Consider the following 20280-nt stretch of genomic DNA (forward strand, 5'->3'; position numbering starts at 1 on the left):
TCTTCCAAGTCAATTCCAAATTCTTTATTTTTTATGTTACTTAGGAGAAAGATCTCTGGATTCTTTGGTATATTGTTTTCTGTTATTTTATTTAATATCTGATTGAGATCATCCCAAAATTTTTCTACTCTCTCACATGTCCAGATTGCATGAATTGTTGTACCCCTTTCTTTTTTACATCGAAAACATCTATCAGATACTGTTGGGTCCCATTTATTTAACTTTTGCGGTGTAATGTATAGTCTGTGTAACCAATTATATTGTATCATACGCAGCCTCGTATTTATTGTATTTCTCATCGTTCCAGAACATAATTTCTCCCATGTTTCCTTTTTTATCTTTATATTTAAATCTTGTTCCCATTTTTGTTTAGTTTTACCATTTGTTTCCTCATTCTCCTTTTCTTGCAGTTTGATATACATATTTGTTATAAATCTATTGATTATCATTGTATCTGTAATCACATATTCAAGGTTACTTCCCTCTGGTAAACTCAAATTGCTTCCTAATTTATCTTTCAAGTAGGATCTCAGTTGGTAATATGCCAGCGCTGTATCTCCAGTTATATTGTACTTATCTCTCATTTGTTCAAAGGATAAGAATCTATTTCCTGAAAAACAATTTTCTATTCTTTTAATCCCTTTTTTTCCCATTTTCTAAAGGAAAGGTTGTCTATTGTAAAAGGGAGTAGCTTATTTTGCGTCAATATTAGTTTTGGTATTTGATAATTTATTTTATTTCTTTCTACATGAATCTTCTTCCATATATTGAGGAGATGGTGTAATACTGGAGAAGTTCTATGTTGTACCAATTTTTCGTCCCATTTATATAATATGTGTTCAGGTATCTTTTCCCCTATTTTATCTAATTCTAGTCTCGTCCAGTCTGGTTTTTCCCTTGTTTGATAAAAATCTGATAGGTACCTTAATTGTGCGGCTCTATAATAATTTTTGAAGTTTGGCAATTGTAAGCCTCCTTGTTTATACCATTCTGTTAATTTATCTAGTGCTATCCTCGATTTCCCCCCTCTCCATAAAAATCTCCTTATTATTTTCTTTAACTCTTTGAAGAATTTTTCTGTCAGTTGTATTGGCAATGCCTGAAATAAGTATAGTATCCTTGGAAAAATGTTCATTTTAATACAGTTTATCCTTCCTATCAGTGTTAGTGGTAGCTCTTTCCAATGCTCTAAATCGTCCTGTAATTTTTTCATTAGTGGATTGTAATTGAGTTTATATAATTGGCCTAGATTTTTGTTTATTTGCACACCTAGGTATCTTATTGCCTGCATTTGCCATCTGAATGGGGATTCCTCCTTAAATTTTGAGAAATCCGCATTATTCATAGGCATTGCTTCACTTTTATTTATGTTTATCTTGTATCCCGACACTTCTCCATATTCCTTCAATTTCTTATATAGTTCTTTTATTGATAGTTCTGGTTCTGTTAAGTACACTATCACATCATCCGCAAATAGACTGATTTTATATTCCCTGTCTTTTATTTTTATTCCTTTTATATTATTATCTATTCTTATCGATTCTGCTAGTGGTTCTATAGCTAGCGCAAACAATAATGGTGATAGTGGGCATCCCTGCCGCGTTGACCTGCTTAAGTTAAATTGCTTTGATACATGTCCATTTACTGTCACTTTCGCTAACGGTCCCTCATATAATGCTTTAATCCAATTAATATACTTCTCCGGTAAACTGAATTTTTGCAATACTTTGAACAATTAATTCCATTCTACTCTGTCGAAGGCCTTCTCTGCGTCTAAAGCAACTGCTACTGCCGGTGCTTTATTTCTTTCTACTGCATGAATTAAGTTAATAAATTTACAAATATTGTCTGTTGTGCGTCTTTTTTTGATAAATCCAGTTTGGTCTAAATTTACCATTTTCGGTACCTGTTCTGCTAATCTGTTTGCTAATAGTTTAGCTATTATCTTATAATCTGTGTTTAGCAGAGATATTGGTCTATATGACGCTGGTGAGAGTGGATCTTTCCCTTGTTTTAGTATCACTGTAATTATTGCTGTTTTACATGAATCTGGTAAGTTTTGTGTCTCATCAATCTGGTTGATTACATCCAGGAGGGGCGGTATTATTAGATCTTTAAATGTTTTGTAGAATTCTATTGGGAGTCCATCCTCTCCTGGTGTCTTATTATTTGGTAAATTTTTTATTATCTCTTGTATTTCTACTGTTCCAAATGGTTCTGTTAATTTATTTTGTTCCTCTATTTGTAGTTTTGGTAGTTCAATTTTAGTCAAAAATTCATCTATTTTCCCTTCTTTCCCTTCGTTTTCAGTTCGGTATAATTGTTCATAGAATTCTCTGAAGTTTTCCTTAATTTCTTTTGGATTATATGTAATTTATTTGTCTTTTTTCCTTGTTGCCAATACCATTTTCTTAGTTTGCTCTGTCTTAAGCTGCCATGCTAAGATTTTGTGTGTTTTTTCACCTAGTTCATAATATTTCTGTTTTGTCTTCATTATATTCTTCTCCACCTTATATGTTTGTAATGTTTCATATTTTATTTTTTTATCCGCCAATTCTCTTCTTTTGGTTGTATCTTCCTTTTTTGCTAATTTTTTTTCTATGTTTATTATTTCCCTTTCCAACTGCTCTGTTTCCTGATTATAGTCCTTCTTCATCTTGGTTGCATAACTTATTATTTGTCCTCTAATGAATGCTTTCATTGCGTCCCATAGTATAAACTTATCTTCCACTGATTCCGTATTTACTTCAAAGTACATTTTTAATTGTTTTTCAATAAATTCTCTAAAATCCTGTCTTTTAAGTAGCATGGGGTTTAATCTCCATCTATACATTCTTGGAGGGATGTCCTCTAGCTCTATTGCCAATAACAGGGGTGAGTGGTCCGATAATAGTCTAGCTTTATATTCCGTTTTCCTAACTCTCCCATGAATGTGGGCTGATAACAGGAATAGGTCTATCCTTGAGTATGTTTTATGTCTAGTCGAGTAGTATGAGTATTCCTTTTCTTTTGGGTTTTGTTTCCTCCATATGTCCACAAGTTTCATTTCTTGCATTGATTTAATTATAAATTTGGTTACTTTGTTCTTCCTGTTAATTTTTTTCCCCGTTTTATCCATATTTGGATCCAAATTCAGATTGAAATCCCCTCCTATTAGTATGTTCCCTTGCGTATTAGCTACCTTCAAAAAGATATCTTGCATAAACTTTTGATCTTCTTCGTTAGGTGAATATATATTAAGTAGATTCCAAAGCTCCGAATATATCTGACATTTTATCATAACATATCTCCCTGCTGGATCTATTATTTCCTCTTCTATTTTAAATGGCACATTTTTGCTAATTAATATAGCCACTCCTCTTGCTTTTGAATTATACGATGCTGCTGTTACATGTCCTACCCAATCTCTCTTTAATTTTTTGTGCTCCAATTCAGTTAAGTGTGTTTCTTGGACAAATGCTATATCTATTTTTTCCTTTTTCAGTATATTTAGTAGTTTCTTCCTTTTAATTTGGTTATGTATTCCATTAATATTTAGAGTCATATAGTTCAGCGTAGCCATTTTATATTTTGTTTATCTTCTCTTTCCATTTTTCCATCATTACCTTTCCTCCTTTTCCATTTCTGTTTTCTTATTTTCAACTCTTTACCAGACAACATTCCTACAACATCCAACATTTTCCTTATTCTCCTATTTCTATCTTCTTTATCCCCAATCTCCCCTTCCCCTCCTGAGTTGTCCTTTATCCCTTGTCGGACAACCACATCTCCCCTCTCCATTTGGATTTGCGAATCCACTCGCAAGCGTCAACTGATTTTGCAGTGACCGCTCTTTTCCCCCACCCAGCCCCCCCCAGAAAAGATTTCACTTTTTATATGTCACAAAGGTCACTCTTTTAATTCCCGCCTTATTCTCTCTATTCCATTACCTTCCCTTATTAATTCTTGTCTATACTATCTATGTTTTCCTCTAATTACAGATACTTTCACGTATGCCCATTGCCTCTATTCACTCTTATACCTCTTTACCCACATACATATCAATCGTGGTCATTTTTACCCTCATTACCCGTCTTCATCCCTCAGTCTATTTTTGTCTTTACCCACATACATATCAATCGTGATCATTTTTGCTCTCATTACCCGTCTTCATCCCTCAGTCTATTTTTGTAATTGTTCTGCAAATTTTCGTGCTTCTTCTGGATCCGAGAACAGTCTGTTTTGTCCTGGAATAAATATTTTCAATACCGCAGGATGCTTCAGTGTAAATTTATATCCTTTCTTCCATAAAATCACTTTTGCTGTATTGAACTCTTTTCTCTTCTTTAGGAGTTCAAAGCTTATATCTGGATAAATGAAGATTTTTTGCCCTTTATACTCCAGTGGTTTGTTGCCCTCTCTTACTTTTTCCATTGTCTTCTCCAGTACCTTTTCTCTTGTAGTATATCTTAGGAATTTTACTACAATAGATCTTGGTTTTTGTTGTGGTTGTGGTTTAGGGGCCAATGCTCTATGTGCCCTTTCTATTTCCATTTCTTGCTGTAGTTCTGGACATCCTAGGGCCTTAGGGATCCATTCTTTTATAAACTCCCTCATATTCTTGCCTTCTTCATCTTCCTTAAGGCCCACTATCTTTATGTTATTTCTTCTGTTATAATTTTCCATTATATCTATTTTTTGGGCTAGTAATTCTTGTGTCTCTTTAGTTTTTTTATTAGATTCCTCCAATTTCTTTTTTAAGTCTTCTACCTCCATTTCTGCTGCTATTGCCCGTTCTTCCATCTTGTCCATTTTTTTCCCCATTTCTGTTAAGGTCATATCCATTTTATTTATTTTCTTTTCTGTGTTGTTTATTCTTCTTCTTAAATCATTGAATTCCTGTGTTTGCCATTCTTTAAATGACTCCATGTATCCTCTAACAAGAGCAAGTATATCCTTTACCTTGCCTTTCCCTTTATCTATTTCACTGTATTCTTCCTCTTCTTCTTCCTCTGGGTTGGCTGCGTCCAGTCTCTCTGATGTAGAGGAGACTACATTGGGCCCACGTGATACTGGGCTTGCATCTTCCACACCAGAGTGGGTGCAAAATTATTCTTCTTCGCTCTAAAGAGTAAAATAATGGAAGGATATTCCAGTTTACACTACTGTTACATGGGTAAGATGCAGAATAAAGCTCCCTCTGTTCTGCCTAATCCAGCATTCAGATATTAATTACTCTCTTCTCAATACATCGCTATAATGGACAATAAAGCTCACTTTACATTTTAGCCACAAGTGTTCACAGTTCAGATACAGCACTGCTGCCAAAGTAGCACAGATTAGCTGTAACATAAAGATTTTTCTACACTGCCCTATGAAGTGGTCTGGATTGAGCACCAGAAGAGTTAAATATCTATTTAATTGGGGGGTAAAATAAGCCTGGAGGCAAACTGATTGGTGTGTTTCCCTGATGGGAAAGTGAGGTTAATCTTGCACCTAGCTCTCTCTCTGGTATGCAGGATGCAAGCCCAGTATCACGTGTGGGTCCACTGTAGTCTCCTCTACGTTGGAGAGATTGGACGCAGACTGTGAGATCTTCATTCTCTCTGTCCGCTGCAGTGGTTTGGATCTCCCAGTGGCCACCCATTTCAATTCCCTGTCTCATTCTCATGCAGACATGTCTGCCCATTGTCTCATACACTGAGACCACCCACTAATTGGAGGAACAGCACCTCATCTTCCATCTGGGTAACCTCCAAGCAGATGGTATTAATATCAACTGCTCTGGTTCCCGTTATGCATATCATCTGCTCCCTCACTCCTGTCTCTCTCCTTTCCATCAGCTCCCTTCCCCTTGTCTGTCTCTCTATTCCATAACCCTCTGTCCCCTTTTCTCTAGCTCTGTATTCACAGAGCTATCCTCTTCCCCGATCAATTCTCATCTTTTCTCTCCTGCCCTCCTGTCCACGTTCAATTATGGCCTGTCCTCCTGCCCCTTCTTCCTACCCCCACCTTTTTATTTTGACACCTGCCTGCTTTTGGCTCACGTCTTGGTGAAGGGCTCAGGCCTGAAACGTTAGGTGTACTTTTTTTCCTCCTATGGGGACACTGCCGGACCTGCTGAGTTCCTCCAGTAGTTTGTGAATTTATCACATGGGTTGGTGTGTTTACCCGATGGGAACATCTCCATGCACCACCTCCCACTGGCGCACGGAGACCCACCTCACTCCTAGTGCCCACAGGCCCAGTGGACAGGAGTCCTTGCATTGTTTCTGGGTCCATCGTTCTCCTTTTTGCCATCAGATTCTCCACCAGCGCCAGGAAAGCGATGAGATTGCGCAACGGAGCATGCAGAAGCTTCAGAAGGAGAAGAACCTTTCCCAGGAGCGCCTGGGCATCCTGCAACGAGCCGTGGCCCAGCTGGAGAACGAGAAGCGTGAGCTGGAGCGGTCATCGGTGCGGCTGGAGAAGGACAAGGCTGCCCTGAAAAAGATGCTGGACAAGGTGGGTCCGACGTCTCTCAGGCTGAAAGTGCCCTCGTGCGATCCCAGAGCTGGTTTGGAAGTGAGAACTGCCAGGCTGATGGTCAGCTTCGTTTGGTTGAGAAGCCACCATGAGGAACTGAACACACAGTGTGGGGCATTTGGCTGGTACAGCAACCCAGTACCACCCTCTTGCACCCCCAGCTCGAGGTCTGTGAATCCCACCCTTGGGGCTTGGCTATGTGGTTTGCATGTCAGATTTAAGTTTAATTGTCAGAGTATATACATGACATCACATAAAACCCTAAGATTGTTTTTTCCTGTGGGCCAGACAGAATTACCAGTGCAATAAAAACTGTACACATAAGAAATGGAAACAAATTGTGCAATGCAGAGAGGAAAAAAATCAATCAAGTGCAAAAGTTAAGAGTCCTTCAGTGAATCCCTAATTGAGTTTGTTGTTGAGAAGTTTGATGGTGGAAGGGTAGCAGCTGTTCCTGAACCTGGTGGGGTGAGTCTTGTGGCACCTACACCTCTTTCCTGTGACCTTGTGAGGTTTCATCCTCACTCCAAAGATTAATAGTTCAGCACAGACTAGATGGACTGAAGGGGTCATTTCTCGGCTGTAGTGTTCCATGGTTCTCCGTGCTGGTCCCTGGACTAATTGGATGCTGCAGATTGCACCCAGCAGATGTAGCAACTGGGAGAGTTGGATTGATGAGAATTCTTGGAGAGTTGGCATAGACTTGATGGGCTGAATAGCCACCTTTGTTGTAAGGAAATATAAAAAATGCAAATCGTGGTGAAATGTTATAACAACAACTTCCATTTTCATGCAGCATAAATACCCTGAGCTGCTTCAAAGGCATGTTATCCCTCCCTCCAGCTCCTACACACTGAACAACATTCCTCCATCAGCTACCACCTTCGTGCCATTAAAGGGCAAAGCAATATGTTCTTCCAGGGCCCCGGTCAAACATTCCTTCTTCAGCAATCATCGCCCAATTTTTTTTCTTTTTCTTTTTCTTCTTCTGTCCCTTGCTTGTTGCTGACACAAGATGTCTGCTGCTAGCGGTACGCCATTGCCAGGCCTGAGAGAGAAAGCCGATCGTGACTCACTCCAGAGGCTCTTGGCTGCCAGCTCTGCCCAGTACTGAGTGAGCCTGGGCTGTCGGAACTTGATGTATTTCGGCTGCGCTCTGTAGCCAACTCTTCGTCCATCCTGCTCTGCTGCTGGACAAAGAGGATCCCCGGTTCATTTTCAAAACAGAGCACAGGAGTTCTCTCAAAACAGTCACCGTCACTTAGTGTGCAAAAAAAAAACCCCAATCTTTCCATGCAGTTTATGGGATCGTACCCTGCACTCATTATGGTTTCAGTGTTATAACACCCTCTTGAACTTCAGGAGTATTTATTTGGCTGTAAATTGCTCTGTCCAAATTCAAAGTTTATTGACTATACGTGTACAACCAGACGAAATGAATGTTTCTCCAGACTATGGTGCACACACGTCTACATAATACATTTCTCACACAACATGTACATAAAATTATAATATACAATAAATATTTTTTAAATATTCTGAATAAATTTCATTTATAAGAGACCCAAGGTTACAGGAACAGAGTCTCTATTTAATCATTTTTTTCCTTTCTTACTTTAAAATACAGCGCCTGTTATTAAGTCATTGTGAGATATGGGTTGAGATAGTTTGGAGATAAGAAAATGTATCAAATAAATAAACTCGAGTTGGAAGGTTTTCACAGTATTTAACCAGTTTCTATTCTGCAGACAGCCTGTGGGAGATGAGGGTGATACAGTTTGGCCGCTGCCAACACCCAAGTTTCACTGGACTGAGCGGTTTGTATTGTGAAGAAATATTGGACAGGGTCAGCTACACTCCACTGGAGTTCAGAAAAGTGAGAAGGGGGGAACCATTAAACGGGTTAGGACTTATTCCCTGGAGTGTAGAACAATGAGGGCAGATTTAAAAGAGGTTTACAAAATTATGGCAGGGTTAGATAGAGTGAATGCAAGCCAGCTTTTTCCACTGAGGTTAGGAGAGATTAAAAACTAGAGGACATGGTTCAAGGGTGAAGGAGGAAAAGTTTAAGGGGAACATTAGGGGGAACTATCACACAGAGAGTGTGTGGGAGTGTGGAACGAGCTGCCAGCTGAATTGGTAAATTCAGGCTCAATTTTGAAATCTAAGAACATTTTGGACAGCTGCATGGATGAGAGGGGTATGGAAGGCTATGGTCTGGGTGTGGGTCAGTGGGACTAGGCAGAATAGTTCAGTACAGACTAGAAGGGGAAAAAGGCCTGTTTCTGTAGTGTCTTGTTCTATATGATTGAAACATTGAACCTGGGGTTTTAGAAGGGTGGGTGAGAAGAGGATTGTGGGTGAATCTAGAACTATTTAAAAATAAGGGGTTGCTCAGTTAGCCCAATGCACCAGTGACCCAGATTCGAATCCGGCTGTCTGCAAGGAGTTGGTATGTGACCTGCTGTGGATTTCCTCTGGGTGGCATGGGCTGGAAGGGCCTGTTAGGGTGCTGTGTCTCAAAAACTTAATGTTTATGACTGAGATGAGGTGATATTTTACCCCCCTCTCAGAGGGTGGTGAGCCTTTGGAATTTTCTTCTGCAAAGAGCCAAAGAAGTAGTAATCTTTGAATATATTAAGGCAGAGGTGGGTAGATAGTTGAAAGGCAAGGGGATAAATGAACATTTCAGGTGGGTAATTGGGAATGTGGAGCCGAGGTAACAATCAGCTCAGCGTTGATCTATCCAGATGTGGCAGGGCTGAATGGCCTTCTCCTGCAGCTCATTTGTATATTTGCATGCTTTGAATTCTCTTTGTTCTGACATTCCCAAAATCAAAATGGTACATCCCAGAAGAATGGGGCCTCCCATCTCTGACATCTCTCACATCTTCACAACTTTGGTCATTTTTTTTTGTTACCATTGAATTTTGCTTCCGCATCGCAACTCGTTCTCCTGGGAAGGTCCTTGATGAGACCAGATTGCCCTGTGTGCTTTCATGTCCTCCCATTGCTTATGGCTTTGACCGTCATTCATCAGGTTCCATCTCCCTGGTTCCAGGTGGAGCGCGAGAGACTGCGGTCAGAGGAAGACACCATGCGGGTGTCTGCAGAGAAAGGTCAGCTGGATCGTTCTCTCACCACAGTGGAACAAGAGCTGGTGGAAGCTCAGAGGCAAGCCCAGCAGCTTCAGGTAAGATTCAATTGTTCGAGGCGATGGTCACGTGGATGAAGCTAACAGCCACCAGGGCAAGGGCACAGCTCAGGAATAAGTACTAGGCCAGACTTCCTACCAACAATGATTCATTGGTGGGAAAAGGAGGATGAACAGTCTTTTGCACAACTTACCAAGTCTATATACACTAGTAAACACCAATTAAAGAACCATCGCCTGCTCTTAGCTGGAGAAAACATAGTGTAAGATGATACCACTATCATATTTACAGCATTGCTCAATTCTACTTGATGTTGGAGGAGCAACTTGGTTTGGAGTGAACGCCACAGCTTTGCATTTACACACTGGAGTCGGGGGCTACTTGCAGGCTCGAAGGAAATGTTTAATGGACTGCTCGAAAGAAGAAAAAAAATCTCTGAAGGTTGTGTGTTTCCAAAAGTGTTGAGGAGGTGAAGGTTCATTCACTTGAGCCTCGAAGGAAGTTGTGTCTGGAGTCAGGAATCTCCCAAGAGTAATGCTGGGTGCCTGCCAAGCGAAGAAGTAATGCGTGAGTGTAATTTAATCCAGATGTGGGTGTAAGTCAGGTCTGTGCTGTTGTAACTGGTTCAGACACAATGTAAACTGAACCTCGATCCTTAATGACCTCAAATTATAAGATTAATGGTAACACAGTTTTGGTACATGACAAATTGAAACACCTGGTAAATAATGAGTGAAGCGATGTTGCTTTAAACATGCCTTTCACACAGCTGCATCATCCAATGAATAAGGTCCCTCTGGCCTATCTGCTTTATTCACTAACTTTCTTACTAGCTTGGATCCTGGCTACCAGACCTGCACATAGCTTGGTCAGTCAGCAACTTAGCACTGGTTCTGTCTAAAGCCTGACAGTTAACAGACCCTCAAACCTGAAGTGAGAACAGCTTTCATTTGTTGCTGTAGGCTTCTAACAATTCCTTTGCTTGTGTGTTAATGAGGCTAGAATGCTCAAATGGCTCCTTTCCATTGAAAACTTCAGCTCTGATGTCCTGCTTTTAAATATCACTGATTTTCTTGTACTTGGCCAAATCAGCTCCCCCCCAAAAAATTGTAATTTGCAGGCATCGATTACATTCAATTCAAATCAAGTTTCTGCCTTCTGTAACTCTATTTTACTAATACATTATTGAACCAGTGTTTGGCACTGCCCACAAGATCGGGCTTGCTCCCAGTCGCAATCTTTCCTCATCACCCCCTTTTGCAGGCTTCAAAGGGCCTTGAATAATTGCAGTGTATAGGTGCCAATAAGCATGGAATCTTAGAATCGTTCAGCCCATTATCTGTACGTTATTCCTACTGTAGGCCTCTATCTCTTTGTGCTTCGGGGGTGGGGTGGGGGAGAAAAATCATTATCACCAGAAAGCTAAGGTACGATCAGTAACCACAAGCAGAATCGAAACGAGCTATTAAAGGCTTTAATAACCTAAAAGCAAAGGCACGTCTTCACATGCTGTTGGCCCAGTTCCAAGGCTGATGAAGGGAGGAGACTAGGGCAGCTCAGCCTTTATTGGGGAATCTTATGGGGAGGAGTTACAGAGTTGGAGGTGGGCCAGCCTGTACAGTGCAATGCCGTGTTCCACCTCAGGTGTTATGGGGAAACTGAAATTGAAATCTGACCTGCATGTCCTCTACATTGGAGGTTCCAGAGCAGAGTTTATCACAAGAACCATCACTCATTAGCAACTTATTAAATACAGACATAGTTAAGTGAAAGGCACTGGGTTCAATACAAGGTTTTGGGCCTGTAAGTAAAGGATCGAGATTGTTGGAGTTTCGTTTACTTTCGTGTGCTTGGCAGTAACTTGCCAATTCAGTTAAAGACCAAGAATCATCAGGTGAGGATGTTGAAAGGATAATACAATAAACATTAAGAACAAGAATGTAAATCAAGCTGAATCTTTTCACCCAAAAGGTATTAAGGGCATGGGCTGTGTTAACTAAAGTGGGCATTATAGGTTAATAAGAGTGGCAGAGAGGATCGCTGGGGTCTCCCTCCCCACCATTGGTGTGATCTACCGGGATTGTTGTCACAAAATTGTTGAGAACCCCTTCCAACCCGCACACAATATCTTTCAGCTACTCCCGTCATGAAAGAGGTACAAGAGTATCAGAGCCAGAATCACCAGGCTGAGAAACTGCTTCTTCCCCCAGGCAGAGAGGCTGCTGAATGACTCGTACAATCCCCCTGAGACTACTGTTTATTTAACAATGTTTTTATAATCGCACTACATATAAATCGTTTGTAAATATGTTTGCTTTGTCTACATATTTGTTTGCATGCATTTACACCAAGGACCAAAGAATGATGTTTCGTCCAGTTGTACTTATACATTTGAATGATGATGGTAAGCTTGAACTCAAAGGTGCCCAGCTTTTTCTGGAGAGGGATAGAATTGTGAAAAGTGGTCCAAAGGCAGGGTCAGCCTGGGAGTAAAAGGATGGACGTTGTTCCACTTTCACCAATTTTGACTGGCTGACCTGCTGAATTAAATCAGGAAAATCTGTGGACACCGTGGTTGAAGTAAAAAAAAACACAAAATGCTGGAGAAGCTCAAACAGTATAGAAATACAGAACCGACGTTACGGGCTTGCCACATAAAGGGCGCTGTTTGACCTGCTGAGCTTCTCCGCCGTTCTGTATTTTTTTTAACCTGCTGAATTACTGTGGTCAGGTTCTATCGATAATGGCCCATCCTCTGCAGGAGTTACTGCTGAAATGGCAAGTTTTTTTTATTTCCTCTCCCTGCTGAACCTTGAAGGCGGGTTTACTGACTCTTCAGAGGAAGATATCATCGTGTCTGGTGAGTCCGGCTGCTGTGATTGGCCACACGTCTCCACCCTGGCTTTCCTCTTCCCTAAGGTTCCTGTCATGTCAGCAGTTGGCCTGCCTGTTGGGCTGTTCCCAACAGTCAAGTTCATGGGGATCTAAACCACACAAATCTGCTGGAGGTGCTCAGTGGGACGAGCAGGGAAGAGAAAGAGCAGTCAATGTTGTGAGCGGGGATTGAAGTTTGTCAATTCCTCAGCTTTAGTTACAGAGGGCAATAGGTAAAAGGAAAGAGAAAATGTTCAGCTCTGAGTTGTGTTAGCTTTTGGTCAATGATTAACGAGCCCATTGGAGCTGATGGCATGACAGCAGAACCAGCCACCAATGCCAAGTTGTCCCAATTGATGCCTGCTCTGGATTACAGATAGCATGGTAATCTGCTACTACCCAATCTTCTAGTTACTAGTAACCAGCTTTACCTGAACTTGACACTGCCCATACCTTCTGAGTAAAACCCAAAAGTCTGTAGACTCAGTGATGGAAGTAAAAACACAATGCTGGAAAAACTCAGCCGGTCAAACAGTGTGTACTTTATATAGCAAGGATAAAGTTGCATAAACAACACGTGGGGCTAAGCCCAAAATGTTGGTTGTGCCTCTTTATCTTTCAGAATTTATTGTCATGAACATGTCACAAAATTCATCGTTTTGTGGCAGCATCACAGTGCAAACATTTATATAAATCTCCTCATAAAATAAATAAAAGTAATGGAAGAAAAAGTCTGTCAGGAAGTGCCTGTTGCGGAGGGGAAAAAGCTGTCCTTGTGTCGCTGAGTGCTCGTCTTCAGGCTCCTGTGCCTTTGTATGGGAGCAGAGTGAAGAGGGCATGGACTGGGTGTTGGGGGTCCTTGAGGATAGAGTCTGCTTTCTTGTAGATGTCCTCGGTGGAGTGGTCTGTGCCCGTGATGTCGTTGGCCGCGTTAACAACTCTCTAGAGCTCACATGTCAAACTCTGGCCCGCGGGCCAAATATAATTATATTTGGCCCGCAAGATCATATTAAATATATATTAGAGTTGGCCCGCTGGCCGCCACGCCAGTATAGCGCATGCACACTGAAGGTGAAAATGAAGATGCCGGAGGTGTGGAGGGATCTCAGAGTCCCGAATCCCGGGGATCGGAGCGCCGCACTCAGCCCGCCCGGCTCCCGGACACACAGACGCGGCTGGAGTTGGGGACCATCCTCGCTGGGTCTGTGTTCAGCGGCGACGCCGGACCGAACGTCTCGTTGGCGATGCCTTCCCCCTCGCTCCGTGCGCGGCGGACCCTGCCTCCCGCTCCTTTTGTTGGAGACGAGCCCGGTGCCGTGAGATCGCAGTTTAATCCCTCTCCAACCATGGGAGGGGGGTGGGAGCAACGCGCTCTTCTCAGCCAATTCCTCCACCGCCGCGGACGCCGGCGTTTCAACGGGGGGTTCGGGTGCCTTCGTCAGGCGACCGACCTGTTGGTTCAAGACAAGGGGAGAGCGTACAAACTCCACACAGACAGCACCTGAACTCGGGTGAACGTGGAGCTGCGACCCCACATTCCACATCAGGACTGTGTGTAAGATTGGGAGCAGTGAGACGGAAGCTTATTTTGTTCCTGTGATTTAAGCCTTTCTTGGGGAGGGGGGTGTTGTCCTTCTCTGACCACTTGCCTAACAATTAACCTAATCAGATGTGGAGTTACCACAATACAACAGTTCTCAACCTTTTTCTTTCCACTCGCGTCCCTGTGCCATTGGTGCTCTGTGATTAGTAAGGGATTGCTTAAGGTGGTCTGTGGGTGGAAAGAAAAAGTTTGAAGACCACTGCTTTAATCATCCCTCATTGACTCGTCATGTGCACGGTTTCAGAACGCTAAAGGAAATGGGCCAATGACAATGAAAGAGTTTATCCAAAACTATTATTAAACATTTATTTTAATAAGAAAAAGTTTAACATTACATATGTTGAAAGAAGAGAAAACATGCAGATGTTGTTGAAAATTTTCAATAAATATTTAGTTCGGCCCTCAACTTAGTCCAAGTTTTTAATTTTGGCCCTCTGTGAATTTGAGTTTGACACCCCTGCTCTAGAGTTTTTTCTTGTCCTGAGCATTGACATCACCGTACCGGACAGTGATGCAACCAGCCAGACTGCTCTCCATGGTACACCTGTAGATGTTATATAAAGTACGGTATTTGGCCTCCACTGTTGTGTTTTTAGACCCTTCTGAGTGTTAGTTGTCATCATGCAAATCCTAACTCGTCAACTTCCAATGTTAGCTGGAAAGCTCACTGGGTAGAGCAAAGAGACAAGGAGTTGACATTTAACCTGAACTATTATATGGATAGCACAGTGGTTAGTGCAACTCTGTTACAGCACCAGCCATCAGGACTGGGATTCGAATCCGCGATGTCTGTAAGGAGTTTATATGTTCTCTGCGTGGGTTTCCTCCAGGTGCACTGGTTTCCTCCCACCCGTCAAAATGTACCGGGGTTGTTGGTCAAGTGGGCGGCATGGGCTCGTGGGCCTGTTACTGTGTTGCCTGTCTAAATTTAAAATAAAAATAACCTGTCACTCTCTCTCCACAGATGCAGCCTGATCCGCTGAATATTTCCATTTTTATTTCAATTTCCAGGAGGTATTTTGCTTTTACTTTCTGCTACTAGTCTGGCAATCCCTGGTGACGATCTCACCATTCTATTCTGACCGAAAATGGTGATGGGGTTAAAGCAGGCTTCTGTTGTGCCAGTCTGTGGTGAGGGTTGCTGGTTTAGGTCTATGCCTGATGCTGAAGACAAACCTTGGTTTTCATTGCGTTCTGAGGGGTGAAGGTGGTGTGCCTGATGTCGGTTACCATTTCCTTCCTATGGATGCTGCGCAACATCTTTTTGTTGCTCAAAGAGTGTAGCTTCATCCAGATCTGCCGCAGCTCAGTAATGGCTCTGTATAAAATGTGCCTGCAGTATTATGTCTCAGCCCTGGCACAGAGCTGGAGCTTGCTTTGAAACTAGTCAGTGAGAGCACATCTTTGTGCTCTTCCCCAGGTCGACTTTCCTTGCCCCTGCAACCCCTTGACTGCTGCCCATCCTTTTCAGGCCCAGCTTGCAGACATAGAACAGTCGCACCTCCAAGGTATGATTGAAGCCACTGCCCGCCACCGACAGGAGCTCCAGACGGAGACAGAGCGAATGCGCGCCGCTCAGCTGCAGACAGAGAGGACCCTGGAAGCCCGGGAACGTGCTCATCGGCAGCGGGTGAAGGGACTCGAGGAACAGGTACCTCCAGTGAGATTTTGCTGGGATCTGATTCTACACGAATTCCACATACCATATACTCATACAATAGTCGTTTTTTGGGTCATACTTTTGACCGTGGTAAGTAGCTGCATCATTCAAGACATCAGGAACTCAGATGGCTGGGACCGGGTGGTAAGGTCGTGGTCGGGATGTCAGGAGGTTGGATGGAACGGTGGTTGGAGCCTAGGAGAGAGTCTGTGGCCAGGGTATCTGAAGCTCCAGTAAGCAGGCAGCTGGGGTGATGGTCCAGGTGTCAGGGGCTCGGATGGATAGGCACCCGAGGCAAGGACCCGGTTAGGTCATCGGGAGTTCCGGTGGGCGGGCGGCTGGGGAGAGGATCCACAGTTGGGGTGTTAGGAACTCTGGTTGGCAGGTGGCCAGGGCGATGATCCACAGTCAGGGCATCAGGAGCTCAGGCAGGCAGGGCCAAAAAGTCAGGGTCAACTTTTACACAGGTCATACAGTAAAGGTAAAATTTGAGGGAAAAAAAGGGATAGTTGACTATTACATGAGTATATTTGGTAACTGGTTTCTAATGTGAAAGTCAGGCAGCCATTCTCTGCACTTGGTACAGGAACAATTCAGCCTGATTACTGATGGAGGCCCATGGGAGACACAAAAGCAGTTCCCACAATGGCAACCCAGGGACCCAAATTCAAGTGGTGAAGTAATTGTGGAATTAAACATTTGGATTCAATGATGATAAAAATGAGATTGTGATTAGCAAAAACTCTGCTATAAAAACTCGTGTAATTGTTAAATTTTTTTGGACCACTTTTTCGGGTTTGACTTTTACATGGGTCAAACTTTCAACCTCAAAGTACCTGTGCCATTCAAGGTGTCGGGAGCTTGGAAGGCCAGGATCAGTTGGTAATGCTACAGTCGGGAGCTCTGATGGACAGGTGGTCGGTGTGTCAGGAGTTTGGATGCTGGCAGCCGGGGCAATTATCGGGGTGGCGGAAGTTCCGGTAGGCGGGAGGTCAGGAGCTCGGATGGCCAGGCGATCGGAGCCAAAAATTGGAGGGGGTGGGGTGGTTGACTTTTACATGGTATATACGATCGTCCCCCAGTTTCCTTCCGGCAAAGGCAATCTGCCATTTTAAATGTGTCTCTAAGATGGCCCACATTTAAAGGGGTGAGGATGGATGGACAATGTGCTGGCCTTGTCTGAAATATCCACCAATCCAAGCAAAACCCAAACTGATGGAAGAACTCAGAGAATCAGGCAGCACCTATGGAGGCAGGGGATGGTCGGTGTTTCGGGTCGTGACGTTTCACCAGTCCTGACCACATGATGCCAACTTCAGTAATTCCAGCTCCACCTGCTTTATCTCTGTCGATGGGATTGGTGTGGCTGGATTGGAGGATATGAGCTATGAAGAGAATCTGGACAAATTTAGGTTATTTTCTTGAACTTTGGAGGCTGAGGGGAGACCAGATAGAAGTTTATAAGATCATGAGAGAATTGGAATCTTTTACCCAGGGTAAAAATGTTATATACTTGGGCACGTGTATTTAAGGTGAAGGGGGCCAGATTGTGGGTACCTCGAGCGGGCTGCCAGGGTAGGGGTGGAACCTAATGTGACTAGTAGCATTCAAGAGGCTTGAGACATGAAGCGGCAGGAATGGAGGGATATGGATCATGTGCAGGCAGCAGAGATTTGATTTGGCACACATCGAGGGCCACAGGGCCTGCCCCTCTGCTGCGCTGTTCCATGTTTCACAGAGCTGTCAGGGTGGGGATCTGTGTCTGCATCACCCGCTGCTCAGCATTGCAGTGGCTTTTATCCCGTGCCTTCATTTATTATGTGTTGCAGGTATCGACACTGAGGGATCAGCTGCAGCAGGAGCTCCGAAGACGGCAACCTCAGTGTTCCCACTCAACCCTCTTGGGAAATTGACCCTGTCCTGGGCACCACATACAGCAGGCGACACAGCCCACTTTCTCTTGTACTCCCGGGTCACTCCGGACCCCCACTGACAGCAGACCCTGGACCACCTGACCCACCTACCCCAATCACTGGATCAAACCAGTTCCAGGACAAATGCTTCCAGTGACGGCCCTGACACTGTTACGGAACCAACTGGGTGTTTGTCCTGTATTTCAATTCATTCTGCATTTCACTTGCAAAAATTACGTGGAGGGGTTTGATATCTGTCAGTACAGGATCAGCGTTCCTCAAAACTGTTAAAAATAACAATATTGCGGGGTGGAGGAGTGTCTTTTTATAAATCAAAGTCATTTTTGATCAGCGAAAATGATGATTTAGATTTTGAAGGATTTTCATCCTTGAGTAAGTTAGATTCAATGACCAGTGATGGTTAAACTCCTCCATTATCTGTCAATTAGTCTCTGACTGTTTCTCCACAACAGAGGCTCAACTGGCAAGAAAACATAATTTCTGCAAATTGATCTGCATTGGCAGAGAATGGAGTTTTGTGGTGAAACAGGTGTTTTCTCACCAATTGAGCCTCTGCAATGGGGGGGAGCAGTCAGACATACCAGAAACAGAGAAATGAACAACTTGCCTTGGTACGTCTGCCTTCCATAACTTGGAGTTGTCTGAAAGCATGTCACAGCAGTTTCTTGTTTTAAATGTGGTCACCGTTGATAACCGGGAAAAGGTAGCCGCCAGTTGGCACACAAGAAGTTCCCCAAACAGCGCTGTGGTAGTGGCCAGATCTTCTTTGTTTCCCCCTATGGAGTGAGGGATAATGGTCAACCTGAAAGGTGGAGCGATTCCTTCCCTTTTCTTCAGCATCACATCTTGGGATCAACGCGGAGAAAGGTGGTAATAATTAACGTGTCAACTCTGACTTCTTCATATGTGGAATCTGTAATGTGTGTCGAAAGAACCAAAGACTTGTTGATCCAAACTAAAAGACTGGAGCATATCACAAGTAGGTCGACCAGTCCAGAATGACCTGGTCTGGCTAGGAGCAATCCTTTAAGACCTGCCAGTAGGTGTGGCTCCACTCTCAGCCAATCACAGTCATCCTACACGACCATCTGTACATATGTACATATACACATTGGTGATAGAATCTGTACTATCACAGAATACATTGTGTGAGTCTGACAAAAGAGGAAATTGTTTTTTTCTCCCAGTTTAGTTTCCTTTATAATTCGACAGTGTCCGTGGCACATAAACTGTTAGGTGCTTGATCAACATTCTGAGCAAGACTTCTGAATCTGGTTATTTACTGTGGTGCTACACCAGCGAAGGCTGGATTCACTTGCTTCCTGATTAACGAGCGTGAAGAGGCAGATTTTAATGGTGGTATTTAAAGTTTTAAATTAAGCTGCTAGTAAGTTTTGAATACAGAACAAACAAAATTAAAACACATGGCATTCTTAATTATTGCAATAGAAGAGCTTCAGTGGAATTGAGATACTGAGCCATCCAAAATGCGGGAAGTCCCAATTTGATTTCACAATCAATGAACAGAACTTCCTGTAACAAAACTGGTTTGGTCAACTGCTAGCATTTACAATACTTCAGAATAAATGTTTACTGATCACACAGAGAGAATACCCTTGGTAATTGTAGAAATAAATGTATTCTGGGTTCTTTATTAAATTAAACCGATCTTTGTTCCCAATTAAAACAGAGTTTCCACTGAATTACAAGGAACATATCCATACCCTTGGTAATTGTAGAAATAAATGTATTCTGGGTTCTTTATTAAATTAAACCGATCTTTGTTCCCAATTAAAACAGGGTTTCCATTGAATTACAAGGAACATATCCAGTGGTGTGTGCACAGTCACCAGGCTCTAATTGTACAGAGATTCTCTGCGCAGTCAAGAGTAAGACACCATTCCATACTATCCCATGGTATCAGATTCAATTTGGCTGGATTGGATGTCTGTAGGTCAGTGGCAAAATAAGAATCCACCTGGGTTCCTGATGCTGTCCACTATTTACCTGCTCCTGCTGCCAAATGAACTTCAGTGAACTTTGCACAACGACAGGGTTAAGTTCAAGACTGAAGCCCTTTCACCTCTTTGAATGAGCATGTGGCCATTTGAGAGGGAATTAACAAGGTGAGCAGGCTGCCCCCAAGTCATGGGCACTACCCTATCTTACTGAAGCTACTCACTGGTCCCTGAGGTCCAAGACTGAACCTGGTGGGGCGAGTCTTGTGGCACCTACACCTCTTTCCTATGACCTCATGAGGTTTCATCCTCATTCCAAAGATTAATAGTTCAGCAAAGACTAGATGGACTGAAGGGGTCATTTCTGGGCTGTAGTGTTCCATGGTTCTCCGTGCTGGTCCCTGGACTAATTGGATCTTGCAGATTGCACCAAGCAGATGTAGCAACTGGGAGAATTGGATTGATGAGAATTCATGGAGAGTTGGCTTAGACTTGATTCAGCCTGAGAGACATCGGACCCACTTTGTCCAGTGTCTTTTTCAGGCCAGCCTTGTCCTTCTCCAGCCGCACCGATGACCACTCCAGCTCGCGC

At 43.0% G+C, this 20280-nt stretch overlaps 1 protein-coding gene across 6 annotated transcripts in view; it reads left to right on the top strand.

The window, feature by feature from the left end:
- LOC138754527 (rootletin-like) overlaps positions 1-19256 on the top strand; it is a 128449-nt gene extending 109193 nt beyond the window's left edge. For all 6 annotated transcript variants that reach the window (XM_069918907.1, XM_069918905.1, XM_069918910.1 and 3 more), the window contains 4 exons: positions 6283-6483; positions 9566-9697; positions 15608-15787; positions 17626-19256. In XM_069918907.1, the coding sequence (XP_069775008.1) occupies positions 6283-6483; positions 9566-9697; positions 15608-15787; positions 17626-17709 (597 nt within the window). In that variant the 3' untranslated portion in view covers positions 17710-19256. The remainder of the gene's footprint in view (positions 1-6282; positions 6484-9565; positions 9698-15607; positions 15788-17625) is intronic.
- Positions 19257-20280: the final 1024 nt, after the last annotated feature.

Source organism: Narcine bancroftii, chromosome 2 (genome assembly GCF_036971445.1).
Source record: "Narcine bancroftii isolate sNarBan1 chromosome 2, sNarBan1.hap1, whole genome shotgun sequence".
Classification (NCBI taxonomy): domain Eukaryota; kingdom Metazoa; phylum Chordata; class Chondrichthyes; order Torpediniformes; family Narcinidae; genus Narcine; species Narcine bancroftii.